Source organism: Perca flavescens, chromosome 9 (assembly GCF_004354835.1).
Source record: "Perca flavescens isolate YP-PL-M2 chromosome 9, PFLA_1.0, whole genome shotgun sequence".
NCBI classification, from domain to species: domain Eukaryota; kingdom Metazoa; phylum Chordata; class Actinopteri; order Perciformes; family Percidae; genus Perca; species Perca flavescens.
This window is the reverse complement of record NC_041339.1, coordinates 13,841,248-13,862,558: the sequence shown is the minus strand read 5'-3', so window position 1 is coordinate 13,862,558 and position 21,311 is coordinate 13,841,248. Positions and strand designations below refer to the sequence as shown.

Sequence of the window (21,311 nt, the reverse complement as noted above, 5' to 3'; positions counted from 1 at the left end):
GCTGCCAGCCAGACTTGTCTCCTTGGGGGTTTCAAGTTGACCCTTTTATACAGTAGTTTGCATTTCATCTCAAACTCTTACCACATCCTTTGGGCAATGTACGATTGCAAGTCTGCAGTTTTCATTATCTGTGCATTATCTTGTTTGCTGTCTGAAACACATTATGGTCAGTATGTGAACCGTTTAACACAGTCTGCCACATTCATTCATTCAATCTTTCTCCTTCTTAGTTTTTATGTCATTCATCATTCACTTTTGCATTTAGGACTGAGGGGTATTTTCATCCTATTTTATCTGATCATTCTATATAACATGTATTGAGCTTTATCTGAACATTTAGGACTGGTATCTAAGATTCGACAGGAGACCTCGTATGAACTTTACTCTACTTTCAGAAGACACCTCTCTTGAAAACATCTGTGATGCATTATCAATGGCCCCTCCAAAATAAGGCCGGTTGGCTTGTAGCCATTGGTCAAAGTATTGTTTCCTCCCCCATCTATGTTACATATGTTATAGAATATATACCATGTTCAAACAAAGAAAGCCAGAGTGACTTTTGAGAATCTGGGTAGCTGTCGCTCTCCGAGCTCTGCAGGACTTGTAAATTGATGCTGAATTCCTTTGATGTAAATAAACCTTTATAATCAAGAAACAGTGTCGGCGGATTCCTTTCCACACAGCAACACACCATCGATACCATATAAACTACAGGACCCTTCAGCCTCTTGATTAAGTTCATTCTGACTTTGAGACCTCCCTTCCTCATTGCTTATTACTGCATTGCTCTCTATGATTTATAACATGTGATGTTATGATGTTCTAGTATTTCCATGTGATGTGTCTTAGGTTGTAAGCAGACATTGTTTTATTTAGTCCACAAGGGGGCGCTTTAGTTTAATTGTCGTGTTGAGACTGCAGAAGCAGCAAGGTATTCAGAAATCAAGACAGAAATATAAACGATTGTAATGGAGCTTAATAAGTTCACTGAAGAGTCTAAAAGCTACTTTGCTGTGTCAGAGTTTTATTCTAGAACTTTACACTCTCCTCACTGTTTAAGTTCATAATAAGTCAACTTAAAGTGGGTGAATTTGATGAGTCAGTAACACTTTGTTGTCTTTATATTTAATGGAACATTTAGTTACTAATGCTAAGATATCAGATACTAATTATTTTATGCTGCGTCACAATTTGGCTGTTTTGGATTTTGGTAAAACAGCCCACTCAAACATTACTTCTGAATTCTGCGACAGACCAGATCAACCACAGAAACCAGTTCCGTGCTTTAGATTGAAGCAACAATTTCTCCCTGTTACAGTTATGAAACTAATGTGGTAGTTTAATCGCAACGATCATGTTTATCTGCAGATGGTGCAAAGCAGCATCAACAACAAGTTTCACAAAAAAGTTTGAATTATATTGTACAGCAGTTGGAAATACTGATTACCATAACTGCAACTTTATGTCTTAGTAGAAAGTGAAATAAAATGATTAAAAGATTAGTTAATGTTCCGTTTGTAAAGAATAAAAATCATTGTATCCAAGGCTGGATTACTAATTGGGTAAACCCTCAGGGGGAACAAAGGCTCCCCTTTTACCAGTTTGTGGTAATCCAATAGATATACATTGAAATAATGTACATTGAAAGTTTCTTTGTTAATAAGTTATGCCAGAAATATACAGCAGGGGGTCTGCGACCCGTAGGGGGTCCTCAGAAATTAAAATATGTCTGAAAATATACATTAACATGAGTCCAACATAATATTAGCAAAGATAAATTGCCTATTTGTGAATTCTCTTTTTTATTTGACACAACAATGAAGATAAGGTGTACATCCACACACACAGTTAAGCATAAGGATTCACTGTGCCACATGCATGTTTAACCTAAATATATAAATATGTCAATAATAATTATTTTAATAGCTTGGTATTGTATGCACCAATAACAGATAGGGGGCCCTATCTTGCACTCAGCGCAATTGCCTTTGTACACCGACGCATGTATTCCTATTTTGCACCCGACGCACAGTGGACTTTTCCCTCCACAGACGCACATCGGTAAATTAGGGAAGGATGAGGCTATTTGCACCCCTGGTACAATTAGCAGTGTATGCTATTCATACCCTGGTGCAATTAGAAATGAATGCTATTCGTACCCTGCCGGTACACACAGCAATGTGTTCTATTAATACCCCGTCTGGTACAAATATCAATGTATGCTATTTGCATACATTGATATTACATACATTTACAGTACCTTGGCATATATCTACACACATTTATCCATACTACTCATGTATTACACCTTTTTGGAATATTATTGTTGCAGTGTCCAATATTACGCACACAGAGAGACGCTAATACATACACTTGTGTGGGCCACGATATTTTTTTTTACAGGGTGGTAGGGTAAGATTCAGGAATATTCATTAGGGAACTCATCACTGATTGGCTCGCCCTGACATTCTTAACATAACCATAACCAATCCCACTCCTCTTGCCTAAACCTAACCAACCCAACCAGAGCAGACAACGAGTAATAGCCATTCAGGGATGAGTCCCTAATGAATATTCATGAGTCTTCCCCTGCCACCCTGCAAAAAAAATTTCGCGTTTGCGGGCCATGACTTGCAAATTATCTAATCCAAAATGAAAAATCACCTCACCACAGAATCGAAGTCCAGACTCCCAGACCAAAGCTCAGTGTTCCAACCACTCACCTAGCAGTTCTTACAGAATGTTGTACAACTGTTTACCATTTGGTGTCTTCAACCCTCGGTTGCTTGGTAACCCTACTGTATACAAAACAATAGGTACTAACTAACAAGCTAACGGTTGTATGCTTTCACGGAAGACAGAAAGCGCAACTGTAGTATTCATTTTCCGCTAGAAATTCAATTGTTATAAACTTTAGAGACAAAACTTTCCCAGTGCCACTATGCCAGTGTCTGCTGTAATGGAAGATGAACGTCCGCCATGATTTTGGTGCACGTGAGCAACATTTTTTTGTTGTTACGTCACAGGGTGTGAATAGCTCAGCTGTGTGGCCGAGGCTATTCGTACCGGGGGTGCAAATAGACACTCCGATTAGGGGAATGTATTTGCGCTCCCAGGGGCGGTCCAGCGAAAAGAGGAGGCGTGTTCAGGCGTGTTCCCTGGTGCTATTTTGCAGTTTCAGAAAACAATTCCGCCACAGACCAGGAAAAACCTGGTCTAAAGTCAGTGGCGCTAGCCTAAAGTCAGTGGTGCGTTATTCAGATGCTATTTTAGGGGCGCATGCTTGGCCATAATGTAGCGTGTGCACAACACGCATACACATTGCTTCTCGCATCTACACGGACGCAGCAGTTCCTATTTTGCAAACCATACATAATAACAAAGAAAAATATTACTGAAAATGCGCTTCAGGTGTTTGGATCGGTCAGGAGGCACTTTACAGTACAGTCCTCAAAAAGTCGCAGCATTCTTTGTGGCTTGTTGTGTTTTACACAACATTTCCATAAATCATGGATGTGTTGATGACATAAATGAGGAAATATTAGAGGACATAAGGAGAAGTGATGTTGAACTACGGCAGGATTGGACAATCAGGCGGGATCTGGTCCGGGAGTGGAATGCGCGATGCGCTCCTGATGGAGCGGGTGGACGTAGATGGAGTTGTGGGAGGAGGAAGGGGCACAACAGGAGCAGGTGGCGTGTTTGGAGGCCCACGCTCCATGGCTGCAGCAATCCTCTCCAGACTTGAGGAGATGCACCCGAGAGGCCGCAGCAACATCGCCACCCGGCCAAGACGGGCATTTATTACTTTCACGCATCCCGGACAGCTCCCGCTGGCGTGCGCCAGGCAAATCTGCCGTCATAATAGCAATCCGCCATGGAACAAGCGCGCCTGCTCTTAAAGGGAATGTGAGATGACGCTCTGATTGGTTTATTGCACGTTACGTCCAAACCACACCTAGCTACTTCAGACCAACCCATTTTAGATTTGCGTCGGGCGCAAGAGTCATTTATCCCGCCGGCATAATAGCAACAGCGCCCGAGATCCGCCCACAAAACTACTTGCGTTTCACGTTTGATACTTGCGTTTCAGATTGTTAAAATAGGGCCCAGGGAGCCCCTGCTCTGTCTGTCTTTGAGCTAAGTCACCCTTGGCCTAGTGAAAGACCCCTGCTCAGTACTAGTCCTAAAGTCTTTATTACATATTATTATTTGCTCTTCAGACCCTGTCTTGTTGAGGGGGCTTAGTTAAAGTTTAAAGCCCTTGATCATTTCAGTATGCAGTTTTCTTAAATGGTACATTTTTCTAGTTAAATCAAGCAAATTATATTTACACATACACAATAGGACTGTCACTTTTTATTAGAAATGTGTTCATTCGAACATGGGGAAAATGTAATATTCAAATGTTTGAATTCAAAATGTACTTTGTTTAGGCCAGACAGTTTAAAGTAGTTTGCTTTCTGTAGTGGCCTGCAGCTCAGTTTTGCCCCGAGGCCTCCTACTGGGTTGATCCAGCCCTGACTTTGTGTTAGACATGTCAGAACATCAAAAATCATCAAATTTGTGGAGATCACAAGACTACAAAGTCTCTCTGCTGAGCGCATGACCTCTGCTGTCCTGTATCAATGCCATATACTGTAAAGCATTAAGTTCCATGCATGATTCTAATCCTAAACTCTAAGACTAACACACAGATTTGGCAGTTTTACTAGTTTGTCCAAGACATGTCAGAACACGATGCAGAAATGTATGCAGATCATGCATTATTTTATTTATCTATTGTCTTTCATCTTGCATTAGTTTCCTTCAGGCGCCGATGTTAAAGCTACTGAAACAACTGCTTGCAGATCTGATGTTGCAGCAGGGTGAAGCATCTGTATATTTAGTATGTGACACATTGTTGCATGAATACTTTTTCCTTCTCCCCCTCATTTTTAATTTTTGACAGTTGAAATCTCCTTATTTTGCTCACTCTGGGCGTTAGTGATAGATGCATTAATCATAAAACATGTGAAGAACACAGATGCAGCGCCGATGTGGTTTGGTATGGAAACACTTGCCGCAACCAACCGAAACACTTCTTTGAAATCGGTTGCAGACTAGCCGGACCACAGAAACCACAGTTTCTAAATTCTGGTTTGAGCAAGGATCTCACAGTTATGAATCTAATGCACTAGTTTGTGCATGCAGGAGAGCACAAACATACATAGATCCACACAGGGAAACTATTACCTTTTTATATGTTTAACATAATATATTATGCAGTAAAAATTTACTCTTTCTGTCATGTTTCACATCACACATTTACATATTTACATTTATTCAATGTTATCATTATTATTCATCTTACAACTCTGACTACATTATTAAGTGTTTTTCTCTTCAAAAATGAATATTCAGATACACAACCAACAAATTATGGTTATGGTTATAACGTCAGTTTTTTTTTACCATTATTGAGTGCCACTCCATCATTTTATCTTATGGCTGCCACCTGCAGTGCACTACAAACCGCCTCAGTTCAAACCAAACATTGATTCTGTCATCCTTCTGAATGAGTCTGTTTAGAAGTTGTGGGCCATTGTAGCCTAGTGTTAGTAAGTACCTATCTGTCTGTCTAGTATACCATGTGTCTGCCAGAGTTAGAGATTCCTTAAAAGGCCCAGTAAGCACAGTTTAACCTACAATATCTCTATCGCAAGTCTGTTTTGTTGCCACAGTGGAAATGTATTGCTAAGAAAGTGTCTCCAGACGTTTTGGAGAAGCAGCTAAGATTCACAGAATGTATTCTGAAAAATGTCAAAGAAAATCTGTGTTCTCAAACCCCATTTCTTCTAAGACCTTATTGAGTATTTGTCTGAAACAAACAACAACAAAAAACGGATTTGTTGTAATCTGTACAAAAAACTGAATTTTGGTCACAAATATATGCTCAATAATGTGTCAGGAACAATAATCTTGCATTTGTTTTGTGAAGCAGTTCACATTCTACGTTTAAAGTATTACTTGAACTTGTCACAGTCTATTTCTCTTTTGTATATTTGTCAGCCAATGTGTCAGTCTTGGGTTGCTTATCAGGAATGTTGCACAGACAGACCACATTTCCACAGTGTCAATTTTGACATTCAAGTTTGATTTCCCATTAGATAAAGAGCAACACTGAGAGCGCCACTCAAACACAGCAATACACACACATTAATAATGGTAATAATAGTTTTATTTGTAGAGCACTTTTCAAGCAAAGAGCACAAAATGCTTTCCAAAGTTTGGATAGGCATAAACAGATTTAATAACAATTAAGAGGTAAAAAAAAAAAAAAAAAAAAAAAACATTATTCAAAAGATAAAGAAATAAAGCCTATTAAATAAAAACAAATATGTCAGTTTTTAGGAAAGGCCATTCTGTAAAAGTGATTTTTAAGACGAGATTTAAGGGCAAAAACAAGAGGTGAAAAAGTGTTCTAGAGCCGAGGAGCCTGTACAACATAAAAGCATGCTAAATTGTAACATTCAACATTTCTTTTGCTTGAGAATCTTGTTGATCCAGGGAAGGTATTTTGATATATCTGTATAGACATTGGGAATATTTGGGTAATCACAGTCTCCTCTCATGTTGAAAGACACGACACCAACAGCCTTCCCGTCGCACACCAGAGGACCACCAGAATCACCCTGTGAGGAAGAAGAAGCAGCTTCATTTGTTTATTCCATTCCTAAGACTAGAAATCAGTTGACCAGAATTTTTATATGAACAGGCAGGAAACATACCTGACAGAATCCTTTTTTTGTGTCATTTCCACCAGCACAGATAACATTGGCAGGGAGATTTACTCCAACTGGAGGCTGAGCCCATTCTTTCTTACAGACCTCCAGGTTAATGATAGGCACATCCACGTCTTGCAGCACATTATCAACTTTACCACGGGTTTTTGTGAAACCCCATCCAGCCACATGGCACTTTTCTTTTTCTTTTATTTTCTTCCCAGCCTTTATAAGTTGAACCAGTTTTACTCGTTTCTTCAGTTGAGCTTTCTTAGACAGCTGGAGACACACAAAGAGACACATTAAACACATTAAAAACTAGAAAAAGAAAACAATGTACAGCATGCTTCTTATCCTTCATTAGAAATCATGATCATCACGTGATCCCCTGGCACAGGGACACGATCCGCGGTCTCTGTGAAATGCCACAACAACGGGACGGTTGAGGTTAGGAAAAGAAGAACTGGGAAAGGAACCGTCACACGCAGGACACACCGAAAGGAATAACGCGGAAAGGAACTGCAACACTCGGGACGCGATCCCCGGTCTCCGGGGTGAAAGTCCTGTATTGTTTGACCCATCCACCACCCCGACCAACCTCCCTACGTGGATTTTCTGCTTTTCATACTACTCCCTACCATTGTTGTGCTGTGATCGCGAAATATGCTTCCCATTTAAATACATTAAATTAAAAATCGTAATCACCACACGAAAAAAAACGACATAATCGTGTCCTGTTCACGAATCAATAGATTCAATAACGTAACCATTTTACGAACTGCCATGAGACTGGGCTGAAACAGAACATGCAGTAAGAGATTTTACTGTAAAAATGCTCCTCTTGAGACTCTTATGCTGGTTAATTAGCTACTTACTTTGAGGAGCATGATGTCATCCCCTTTTAAGACACTGACATAAGATGGATGCTTGCACCTCGTTACACGGTATCTCATTGAGTCATCAACCATCCTGAGATCGTGGGTGCCAAGAACGACACTCGTAGGCTTCCTGAGTGAATGATCATTGACAGGTTGTCAGTAGTGTTTCTTAAATTGTGCCGACAAACCAAATACAATAAATTAAAATACAGAAACTGATTGTTTTGCAAAACATTAGTTTCATTTTTTAATTGTATGAATCAGAAATTGCCGAAAGAGGAAATGTAACTCACGAGTCACCACAGTGCGCAGCAGTGAGCACAAAGTTTTCATTGATGAGGAATCCTCCGCACACATGATGACCTGTGTTGTTCTGCACCGAGGCCATGTACAGCATCGACTTCTCATTCACCTTTTTACCATTTATGATATCACTCCCAAGTGCTGAACATAAGAGAAAACGAAGGATGAGTTAACGTAGCATTTGTAGATCAGAGACTAATATTTAGATGTGTTAATCTTACCCTGAAGTCCAAGATACATCAGGAGATGAAAAAGCACAAACTTGTGCAAAGCATGCATCATGCCGGCAGGAAACTCAACCTGTTGTCTTTGGGGGGCTGTTTTATAACAGTTTGCTCAGTAAGCGACCCTGTGGTTTTCATCTGCTTCACCATGACTTCTTTAGCCATATCCTCTGTGCGTCGGTGCAACCTTTAATTGTCTTAAAGTGGTGAGTGCATGTGGTCAGTAAAGAAACGAGGTTTAATGCAGTATTACCATTCTTCCAGTAAATGGTTGTGGTTCTGCTGCCTTATGTGATCAGCATGAGATGAGTTTTCACACAGTCTGTAACATTTACTCAATTATTTTCTTTTATATATCGATGGCACATTAATAAGTATCTGTCAATATGTGTAATGTGTTATTTCTGGGGATTCTTAGATCTTTTCTCTCACTGTTTGGTCTTTAGAAAAACCCAAATTATTTGTTGTGGATCTACCTTTTAACTGGGACCTTGGGGCTGTTGTTGGCTTTTGTAACTGTGATGTTACACCAAAAAAACTAAGGGAGTAAGAACCGCAGTTCAGGTTTGAGTGTTGATATTATCTCACAGTCACAAGTATGAGACTGATTCTCTGAAGAGATGTTATCACTGACTCAGTCAGATAACATCGTAAAGGAACATTGTTACTCATCAGTCAGGGTTTCGCTCGACTGCGGTGGAACATGTACGTTTAAAGTGACGTGCATTATAAGTTCTGAGGTAAATTAAGGAATATGTGAAGAGGAGGCATCACTCAACGAAATGTATGAATCAGACATGTGTATGTATATTTACACATAACAAGAACACATGAAAAAAAGGTTTCACATTTTGTTTTCACAATAGCTTTTCCCAATGGTTTAAAGATTTCTGCTTCTGCAACTCAATCCCACATCATTAAATTGAATTACTTGCTACAGTATAAGCTGCCGTAGTCATTAACCGTCATGTTCATTATGCATCCGTGACAATTGCATTCTCTCGATTTGATTCAGTTTGGACAATGTTGGTTCTCTTCTCACTTGTTGTGCATATACTATGTGGCCACATCAAATGAACTTGAAAACACAGACACATGCCAAATGTTCTTTGGTGTGGATCTACCTGACCCAACCAACAACCCAAACATTTCTTTGAATTGAATTGTGATTCACAGAAACCACAGTTTCCAGCTGCAGATTTGAGCATTGATGTTCACACTGTCACAGTTAATGAAACTACAGCTCGTGAATTGCATCATTATTTAACAGAGCAGAACATTCAAATCACCAAATCTTTTAGACTGTGGATAATGAAGGCTTAATGCAAACCATAATCACTAGTTAGATTTATGTTGAACTCAGTACAACCTTTTCGGTGCAGGCAGAGGTCAGAGTCTCTGCACCTCAAGCAGCGTAGAGAGCAACAGGAGAAAGCATGGTCAGAAATGATACTTTTAACATACCCTCAGAGGTTTTGTGAAAAGTTTTAGTTGAACGAATCCCCATACACACACATTAGAGAAGCGACAGAATCTCATATTCCAGACACTGCAATGTTTCATTACCAAATTCACTTCTGAGACTTTTTTATGTGAGAAATCAACTATATAAAGCTCAAATACGGGCCGTTTTACGAAAATTGATGGCTAATTGCAAATTTGGTAAGACATGTCGGACTTTAGGAGCTCCACACAGTCTGACGAGAAAGCGGCAGCCTGCTGGGCTCCATACCTAGGGCAAAGTCACCCTTTGTGTTTGATTTCTCGCATAAAAAAGTTTCAGAAGTGATTTTTGTAATGGAATAGCAGAGATCTGCGCAACCTAGATTCAGAGGACTACCTGATCTCAGGTCAATTGTGTAGCCTATGTAAATGTTGGGGCGTGACCGTTCTCTTAATACATCCATGGGCGTGACGAAGGTACAGGTCTTGGGATGCTTACGTCAACTTCTAGCTTTGTTGAGATTCGCCCGTTTTCAGAGGCAGTTTCAAAATATGAGATTTTCATAGTAAAGCTGTGTCAATGGGATTGAGCTCTATGTATGTCCTATTTACCCACCGAACTGTCGTTATTCAACTATGACAAGATAAAATCGGTTTTGCATTCTATCACCCCTATATAGTGATGCAAACATGACTGCATCAATACTTATAATCCAATAATTATATATACAAACGTTTTGCATAATAAGTAGTTTTACTTTGGGACTTAAAGTAAGTTTTGATGTAGCTGGAGTCTGTTATATTGTTACAAGATCCAGTTGTGGACGCAGCCATGACCCAGACTCTGCAAGCGCTCATCAAAGCCTTAGCATAGTAGGCTCCCTCCGGGGGTGTGGGTGGAAAGATGCGCACCAGGTCATGGCTTTCTCTGCAGGTATGCTGCTTTGGTCGACTGGTTGCCACTTTTCTAATCACACTCATCCCATAAAGCAGCCCACCAGCAGCTATAGGTGGAGGAGGTGTGCAGCAATCTCTGCTGTCAGAAGCCTATTAGGCTGCACAGTGGCTCAGTGGTTAACACTGAGGCCTCACAGTAACAAGGTCAGTCTTAGGTCTGTTCTGTTAGACCAGAGAGCTTCAACAGGGAGGTCCGGGACACCTAGGTGTTCCTCAGAGTTACTGCAGGGGGGCCACCAAATCATTTTTTATTATAATTTTGGGGAAGTTATTTTTCAAAAACTAACATTTCTTAACATGAATCCAACATATTATTAGCAAATATAAATCAGCCTATTTGTGAAAAAAAACAAACACATATTGATGATAGACTTACTGGCCTATGGGTAAGGTAGTTACTAAGGTAGCCATCCACAGACACAGTCAATCCTGAGGATTCACTGGGCCACGTCTATAACATTAAAATATGAATTATAGAATCATGCCAACAATTATTATTTTATTCTATGCACTTAAAAGGTATAAAGGCTTTAGGCCGCCCACACATCATTGTATAGTAAGTTTAATATGCAACTTAATTTTATGCAATATATGTAGTAGGGGATCCCTGATCCAACTCTCTCTCAGTTAAGGGGTCCTTGGCTTAAAAAACATGTATGACCCCTGTGCTAGACCTTTAAGGTTAAGGCTGGTGAGGTGAAAGCCACTGATTTCAAAAAGGAGCCCCTTAGCCTGCACCAGCCCAACCACAGCAGGCTGGTGGGGTCAAGGTCTGTGATTGGGTAGAGGCTTCCCCCCCCAGCAGGCCATGATACACAGCTAAGTGACATAAAGTAGGAGCAGACCACGAAAGGCCAAGAGAGAGAAGCTTTAGCTGCTGAGATCAGGATCAGGAAAAAGAAACACTCTGAAGAAATGAAGAAATGAGGCTCTGAAGAAATGAAGCTCTGAAGAAATGAGGCTCTGAAGAAATGTGGCTCTGAAGAAATGTGGCTCTGAAGAAAGGAAGCGCGAAAACTTGGAGCTTCCGATTATGGTAGAGGAGGTTACTGAAGCTGATGTAAGTTGTAGCAAATGGAGAGGCTCTTCAGAGGCAAAAGGAGAGCCAGAAGGAAATAGACATGTGCCTGGCCCAGCCGACAGAGAACACACAGAGAGATCTGGAGATTTAACAGCAGCGCTGGCAGAAGGGGAGGTCACGTCTCCTCAAGTCCCTCAGCGACATCCACCACATCCCGCAGGAAGAGGAGAAAGCTCTGGAGACAGGATGGGGTGATGTGATGGACAGGATTGTCCACCTTGACGCGCAGATGGAAAAGGTTGACACAAGGCCTAAAATACCCTCTCTGTGGAAAAGATTCCTCCACTTATTCAAGTGAACTGGGGGAGAATTTGCCACCCTATCTTGCCTCAACCTCCAAGCCAACATTCACATTAAAGGAACACGCCGACTTATTGGGACTTAAAGGTGTAGACACATATAGCCGACGGCCGACCGTTGACAGAAAACCCCGTCGATATGATCAGTCGCGTCCCCGAGGTCCAAAAAACTGCCACAGAACAGACCAAAAAGACGAGAGGAGACGAGACGTAATACAGCTCTATAACAGCAGGCGGCGCTAATCTGTAATGTCGCCCAAGAAGAGAAGAGAAGTGTGTGTATCGACATGTCTAACTCTGGGGGATACGGTGAATAAGCTTAAGTCCCAATAAGTCAGTGTGTTCCTTTAAAGGTTTAATATGATGACTTGGCATCACCTACTCTGTTTGAGTGTCTTGTCCTGTGTAGTAACAGTTTAGTACCAGCCGGTGGCAACTGCGTCCTGTGCTTTTATTTCCTTGCCCAGCTTTGCCATCTACTGAACAGTGGATACATGTTTTATCATCCCAATTTTTTTTTCATTTTTTGCATTTGCATAGGACACAAGCTATTGTTCCAAAGCATCTAAAATGTACCCTCTACACCAAAACACCTTACTCACTACCACAATAAACATTTGTACCACTTCTAATCTTAGTGGATGTGGTACATTTGAGTGCAACTTTGATGGGGAGAGGAAAATTAAGTTTGATGCAAGTCTTACTACACTATGATGTCTCTTTCCATATCTACATTTGGTGTCCATTAAGTGTAACATTGACATACACATACAATAACAGTAACATTAAATATGGTATATATTATCTTAGCTGCCACTGTTACTCTGTTTGTACTTCATGATATCCAGCAGAGTGCCAGAGTTTGCAACAAGACTTAAAAAATAGCTCTGCTTTTTGACCATCAGAGGGTGCTGCTACTCCATCAGTGCAAAGCTAATGTAAAGTCACAAATTGAGCTGTCTGATGAGCTTTCCCAACAGCATCTGTCTGCCTTCTGTGCTACATTAAAGTCAACTCCCTCATTTTAAGCAAAACAATGAGCATGTCATCCCACTACAAATACTAACAGTTTGTGAGGGTTGTTTATTAAGTAGGAGAGGGATGTATAAAAAGGGGCTATCCTTCTGCGGACTTCACCCTACTTACAATTAGACAGTTTTCTTATATAGCGCATAGTCTCGCATTGCCAGACCTTCCTCAATAGTGCTGCGAAGGAGGGTCTGGCTGGTCCACACAGCATTCCGGGATGGGAGAAAAATATGTTCTGGTTCATTGGCATTTTTTTAAGTCAATCAAAATCATCATTCAAATCAGCTATGCGCTGCACAGAGCCCCAGTGCTGCTGGAAAATAGCCTCTGGAAGGTACTTGTTTTGGTGGAACATGTGTACGTACAAAAGTTGTTTTAGTCGTGCAACAGAAAACTCAGATTGGACAGATAGTCTAGCTAGCTGTCTGGATTTACCCTGCAGAGATCTGAGGAATCAGGTCGAAAAAAAGGTCATACGGCGGAATTTCCGGCAGCAACGGTGCAAGTGTAAGGTCGTGGATATAGACCACATAGCACATTACATGAAAGTATAAAATAGTAGAGGTTTGACAAGGAAGCAAGCAGCAAAGACCACAACATCCAGAATAGCTAGATCATTTACAGACGTCTGATATATGATTATGTTGTGCAACTACATGATTTGGGTTTGAAAATGCTTAAAATCTAACTTTCTCACAAACAGCAACAGAATCTTCCTGGTTTAGGGATGAAACACAAGACCTCTGAGGCCAGATCAATTTGAGTTCTCCATGCTGCAGCCACTGAGACTGGTGCTGAGGCTGAAGTGCAGGACAGGATGTTTTCAAACCTTCATATAATGTGCAAATGTGTGTAGCCATGGGGATTAGTGATTGGTCTTTTAGGCCCCTGACTTTGGCCAGCTATTGAACTCCACAGCGTGTCTAGACACAGCGGTCTTGCTAGAATGCTTTCAGACTAACTTTCACTGTTACTGTTCCACAATCTGTAGAAGAAGATTATATAATAGACATTATATACAGCTTGTTTTTTAAGCCCTAGTTTTAGCCAGGTTTTGAGTGGTAGATTGTTCCCTTACAGACTCAGTTGGAGTGGATGTAGCATCCGGTTTTCTGTTTTTTTTTTGTCTAATACAGCCTGCAGGTTTTAATCAAATGAAACCTTCTCACCTGCTTTATTTCATATCTCCTAACAGGGAAAAGAAAGCAGATTCTGACATTGTTCATTAAAAAAAAGTGCTCTTAAGGAAGAACATCCACCTGTTAATCTTTGGATTTCAAAAAAACTACAGTGTTGAAAAAGTATTGCCATGCATGCAGTGACAAAACACAGAGTCTGTCTGGTTTCACTGGCATGAAGAATTAATTCACACAGCGGGGCTTGAGGGGCAGGGTGGATAGGCTTTGGCACGGCTAAAACTTTGCATGAAGCGGCACTGACTTTGGTCTTTTCCCGTCACTAACAGCCAAAGACAACCTCATGATGTTGACTGGGACATTGGCCAACATGTGGTTGGCTTGCCTCAGCTGGCCAAACTACATAGGAGATGGTCTGTGCCCTTTTAGGCTGCTACCACCTTTTCAGTGATCTTCTTCTAATATTCTTAGACTTTATTTTGATTGCTTATATACATTTTGATTATAGCGTATATGTTGACAGTTTACAGGAGTGGTGCAACCTTTATACTCTCATCTGCGTTAAAATATACCCAAAACTGCTGAAGATACACATTAAATAAAGAGATCTATTGATGTTCGGCTTGTAGTGCCCACACACCTGTCTCCCAAGACTAAGGCAACACTACACTAAGAGTGAAACAATGGTAGATGGAATCATCCGGTTCATGCATGCAGTCTTAAACAACTGCAACTATACAGTATGGTTGGCATTTCTTGTTAGCTTTCTCAACCAAAGCCATGAGTGTTGCATTGGGTTTCCTATGTCTTCATACTGACCTCTACTTAAAATGCATTTTGAAATGTTGACATTATTCCTGCTTTTTCTTTTTTAAATGTGTGCTCTGACAGAATTTTTGGATTGGTAAGAACATAAGGGTTGCGTAATGGTAAGGATGTATTCACTCTCTTGATGAAAGATAGATGAGAAGATAAATACTACTCTCATATCGGTAAGCACTAAATTGAAGCTGCACCCGGAATAATTAGCTTAGGTTTGCATAAAAACTGGAAGCAGGGTGAAACTGCTAGCCTGGCTCTGTCCTAAGTTGGACAAAAATAAATCTGCTTACCAGCATCTCTAAGGCTCACTAATTAACACATTATATCCCATTTGTTTAGCCTTGAGTGTCCAGTGGCTGCTTGGCAACCTCTCTGTGACATTGGCAAGTTACTGCTCCAGGCCCAGAAAAGGTTAGTTAAAAATAAAACAAAGCTATTTGATCAAATTAAAATGTGTTCAAATATTATAGGACTACCTGTAGCACACTCCTTTCAGGAAGCTCACAATAATAGTATGCTCAGACTGGCCAGGAATATTTCAAATGACTCTTCACTGTTTTGCACAGAGAATATCTGCTTATGCCTTCAAACAAATTTTTTCAGTTCATTCTTTCAATTGCATCAGACTTACAAACTCTTTCATACAGCAATCTATCCTGTTGTTAAACCAACTACATTAAATTGAGTGTAATATTTATTCAGGGTTACAAGTCTCCAAGACCTTGTCTTGTGTGTCACATTTAAATTCTTTTAAATTAGCTTTTTTGAGACCAAATTTTGTGCTTGAGCCATAAAATTTAAAACCTTTTGGGCACCTGTGCCACCAATATAGCAATTTAGTCTAATGTCCCCACACATCCACCCTGTAACTATGATGTGTGTCTGCAATCTGTCTCTCCCAACAAGTATTTCTTATTTTCTTCCTCAGTACATCCATCTAATATAATAATCATGTTCCTGTTTATCCCCTCATATTAGATTCAATCATTACTTTCTTTACTTTTCCTCTCATCCATTCTGATTCACAATCATCCCTCCATCCACCTCTTCACCTCGTCCCCCTGTGTCTGGCCCGACTGCAGGCATCCAGAGAATGCCCGACATGGGGTTTGGCCGGTCGGCACCACATACCTGCGGCGTGGCATGGCAGGGCTTTAGGGGAAATGTGGCGCATATGCCACTCAGCAGCCCTGTCTAATGTCCAGTAAGTGGCTTCAGACATGAACACTAATCCACTCAGTGATGAGAAGGCCTCAGTCTGATGGCTCTGCTGCAGGCTGCCAAGACTGTCGGAGCACACTCAGGTTCAGACAGAGCACAATGAGGACAAACCCGAGGCTTCAAAAGGGAATCACTGCAACTTTAATGAAATTGCATTTCCTTTGCAGGTATTTGACTGTGATGAATCAATTTGTTCATGCTTTTCCTCTCTCTTATGAAATATTTATTTTCAAAAGGAGACAGAGGAGAGTGAACTCTCTCTTCGCTTTCAGATGAAGTAGAGGACATGTGAAAAGACAGTATGTGGAATTGTTAAAAGGATTTTCATTTTTGACAGAGCAATGCTCACAGTAAATGGTGACAATCATCTCATCAAGTCAGTAAACCTTTAACCTCTTTAAGCCTGATATTCTCCTTTGATTCCCTCTAAAGTAGCTCCGAAGTTATAAATAAGATAGACCGTCCTCACCTAGAAAACGGCTGTATGGGTCGATTGTGCAACAAACACAGGACCTTTACTCAGGAGACCAGGAATGGTGTCGCGTGAAACCATAAGTCAACTGTCACTTTTTAAAAGTCTGTAACGCAATGACGTCCATGACTTCACATTATGTCTTAATTTTAGTAGTTTTACGTGACACATTTTAAACCAATCCCTGATGTTTTACTAACCCTATGTATTTTTGTTGCCTAAACTTAGCTAGTTCCGTGTCACAACATTAACAATGTGTTTAAAGCTGCACCCGTTGCGTATAATGGAATGGTCACATGACAAATGTTCACTGTGGTCACATGTTAAGCTCCCATGTTTAAAACAGAGACCGTGCAGCAGTAAATAAAACCGTCATAATGTATATGTCATTTTGGGATTCACTGACAATCGACCTATTCTGTTGATTAGGTATGAGGATGTGTTGAAATAACCTTTTTGCACTCAATTTGTGCCATTACATCAAGTAGGAGTCTAGACGTTTCTTGCATAATTGAATGCACGTTTTCTTCAACAGCATGACATATTTGGTATCTCTGAAAAAATAAAGTTGAACAGAGCTAAATTGTGAACATACATTCGAAAAGAAAAAGACAGAAAGTGAAAAACAATTTCACCTTGAACCATTTTCAACTTTTGAGGACTCATCTCTCCTTCAGTTTGCACCACTCTGGTTGGTGCAAACTCATTCATTCTTACACACAACTTTTTATTGACCTTGCAATGTAAACTCACCTCGTGTTCTGTCTGAACACTGTTTAATGATATACCCACCTGTATCCAGAAGGTTGGACATTTTAAATTCAAATTGCCACCTCTAGTCCCACAAAATGACTGTGTTAAAGATGGTATTTATTTTTTACATCCCTCAATGCAGTGTTCAGATTCTGCTATTTTGTTTGTCATTTTTGCACCACTTGAATCACTGAAATTGAATTTAAGACAAAACCCTCAATAGGTGCTGTATTGTCATGAATTTGGTCATAAACATAGCATAGAGCTGATAACCATACACACACATGCTCACAAACTCACATACACACTCATCCGCCGTCCACCCTTTAGTCCATCTATTCAGCATTATAACTTGGGCTGTTTTTGTAACAAAACAAGGCCTAATCCTAAATTCAGGGAGCCGTGAATGTGCCTCAACAAATGGCAGACAAATGAGAAGGATTAGCGAGGGCCTGTGAAAGAGTGAAAGGTTTGCCATTGATCTACGGTGGTCCTGTTCTCTTTCAGGGCCACTCGGTTTGAAAACCCCACTGAGTAAGAGCATACAGGGCCACTCCAGAGCCCCCTAGGCCACCGAGAGACACACAACAGCCACAATTAGTCTCAGGAGCTGTAATGGCAATTCAATAAGCGCTTTAAAATTGTGCCTTAGTCCGTCTGCCACCCCCCAACCCCTCCCATCCCTCCCATTTTCGTCTACATACATAAGATTGGTATTATGAGTGGCGAGGGGCTCTTTTTTTCTTTCCCACCCACCACAGTTCTTTTCAGTCACTGTGAGAGAAAATGACCACACAGGGTTTCAAAGGTTCCAGAGGCTGAGGTTTGTTGTCGCTGAAGCAGCATGACTTGTGCCCCTGTAGATTTTGACTAAGGCCCTCAAAATGGGCTTCTATTATTACTTTTTTCTGTCACTCAGCTGCAAATTAATATTGAAGCAGTCAAAGTAACCATCTCTACAAACACTGTTTTTATTGAGTCATGGAGAATACCTTCATCCAAGTAATATTTTCATGCATGTGCCGATGTGAAGATGTGCTGTGCTTTATGATGATTTAAAGGGCCTATATTATGCTCTTTTTCAGGTTCTTACTTGAAATTTGGATTTCTACTAGAGCATGTTTACATGCTTTAATATTCAAAAAAGACATTCTGTTTCTCATACTGTGTGTCTGAATATACTTTTATTCAACCTCTGTCTGAAACGCGCCGTTTTAGCGCCTGTCACTTTAAGCCCCCTTCCGAAAAAACCCAGTCTACTCTGATTGGTCAGTGTTTCTATGTCTTCCCTATCTGCGCTCTCGGCATCTCTGCACCATCAATGAAGCCGGGGAATGACTGTAACGCACTTTAGCGCCACTTTTATACCTATATATGGTATAGCTCATCACAAACGTACGGAAGTTGTTACAGCTCGTTTAAAGGCACACTCGTTGATACTTTTTACAGTATTTATATATCAGCTTGACATGCTTTATATTAAAGAAGACATGGAAATCTCACTTTTTACAATATGGGACCTTTAAGTGGGCACACATTTATGGCAAATTCAGATTGTGAAGAGGCCTTTGCAGAGACATAAAGACATGACGCTCTGTGCAGCCTACCAGGTGCTATCTGACAGCAACAACATCATCGCATGACTCACTCTCTCGGTCCTCTGCTTCCACCGATCAGATCAAACACAGCCCAAACACCTGCGCTCGTGACATCAACGCATCATGGCAGAGGAGGAGCTGAGGATGTCTTCTCGATGGCTGTCATTTCCATTCTCCTGGGCTCTCTTTGGGACATTCCTCGTTGATTTTGCACAGTGTTTAGGTTTTTCCTTTTGCTTCGTGATCAAAGGCCAAAGCTTTTGATCAGGACTTCCAAAGGATCCTTCTTGTTTTGCTGGCGAGCACACTGACAGGACAGTGGTGGAGCAATGATAATTACAGATCCCATTTGGTGTCCCTGGAACTGGCACCAACAGGCAGTCGCACCCTCAGGCCAAGAAGAAAGGAGAGATTCTTGGATGGTTAAAAGAGGAGAGAGCAGAGGTAGAGGAGAAAAGATGGAGGACACGCTGACAAAGAGGCGAGTCAATTGAGAGAACAGGCAGAAAATGGGATTACTTTGTGGCGTGCATGTTTTTAGTGTGTCTGTGGATAACGATCATATGTTCAGAGACACCTGTAAAACCGAAATGTATTGATTTTTGCACAGTAGTTTCTTAATACAAGAAATAAAAATAACCTGAAATATATATCATATATACTCTGTCATAACATGGAAGAAGTGCAAGCTTGCTATCCTGTACAAAAACGACAATGTGCTGTTTAATGGGGGGCTTCTTCTTTGTGGAGTCTCCGCTGGTTGTCGGGCAACTGGGCATTTTTACACTTAGGCATTTGTACAAGTAAAATAAACGACGTGTTTTGATCAATGAGCTGTCGGGGTGTTGATACGCTGATTTTGTTACCTTTGGACAGAGGCCGACTAGCTGTGTCCAGTCTTTGTGCTAAGCTAAGTAAGGAAGCTTCATATCCAGTGTACAGACATGATAGTGGTATCAATCATTTCATCTAACTGTGGGCGAAAGCGAAGAAAGCGAAGAAAGCAAAGAAAGCGAATAAGCATATTTTCCAAAATGCCACACTTTTCCTTTACATGACATGACTATATTTTACAATTTAAACATAAAAGCAAGTAGTCTATACCTTTCAAAATGTAACAATCCCTCAAGAGTGCACAGCTGAGGACAAAGACATTTGGCAACAGTACTGCCAGACCCCCCATACTGATATTTGTGTGCTGCACCCAGACCTTTGGAGCTGAGCTACAGTGTGACTTCACACCATTCTGACCAGACATGTACCCCGTCACAGTAATCTCACATTATGACAGTCTGAAAGGTTGGCCTTTATTCACCCCAAAGAGCCACTATTCATCCCTGACTCTCCTTTCTTTTCACTGAAAAGACGAGTGGCCTCCTGTGCCACTGGAGGGCTCGTCTGTGTGTAAATGACCTCGATGCTCGGGTGCATAGTTCATAACCGCGGACCTTTCATCAGGCACGGGGAGGTCCTCCACATCAACGCCTCTCCTGCTGTGAGTTTTGTCATGATTATGATGAGGAGGGATTATGTCGGAGAGCTTAGATGGAGATGTTACAAACACTTAACAATCAGTGCCATGCACAAGACAAGATTAAAATGCCATTTTTGAACTTTTAAAAAGGCTTGCTAGCATTAGGAAGAGGACCATGTCTCGTACTTTATCCACATTTTTTTTATTGATGTTTACCTAACTCAGCATGGACCAAGGCACTCAAATGATTTTATTTAGCTGAAATGAATCTAAAGACAGTTTGTTCTGAGACTTTGGCCTTATATACAAACTACTATTACTGGCCTATAGCTGACAGCTGTTTATGATAAGTGGAACACAAATGTACCGATACCCAGTACCATACAAAATGCGATGAATATGGACTTGAATACAAATACTTTTTTCCCTTTTTTTTAACAGTATGACTACAATCCAACACAAAAAGTCACAATTACAATAAACATCAACTTCCAACAGTTAAAGAGTACAAAATGTTTTAAATATATTAAATGTTCTATTAGCAACAGCCTTGTTGTTGAGAAAATGTTAGCAAGACTTAACAGAGAGGCAGTATGTAATAACCATTTACTACTGTGTACAAAATTAATGAAGTTGCTGCTATGTGACATCTGCTATGGCTGCTATAATGCATTAAATGACTCAAAACGTGTGTTATTATTTCACGAGTGAACTAAGGACTAAGAATCAGAGACTAGATGAGACACAATGCATTTTTTTCTGATACTTATTCCTAATCTATTAGCTGTGGGTTGTTGAATGGGAGAAGCAGTCCAACAGAAGCATGCACAAACGTAAAAAGGTCATCTCAGTAAATC

At 40.6% G+C, this 21,311-nt stretch overlaps 1 protein-coding gene across 1 annotated transcript; it reads right to left on the bottom strand.

Moving 5' to 3' along the window:
- Positions 1–6,512: 6,512 nt before the first annotated feature.
- Positions 6,513–8,224, bottom strand: LOC114562171 (granzyme B(G,H)). Its single transcript, XM_028588479.1, has 5 exons — positions 8,167–8,224; positions 7,936–8,086; positions 7,640–7,772; positions 6,771–7,043; positions 6,513–6,674 (listed from the first exon to the last, which is right to left on the bottom strand). The coding sequence occupies exons 1-5, from the start codon at positions 8,222–8,224 to the stop codon at positions 6,513–6,515; spliced, it is 777 nt and encodes a 258-aa protein (XP_028444280.1).
- Positions 8,225–21,311: the final 13,087 nt, after the last annotated feature.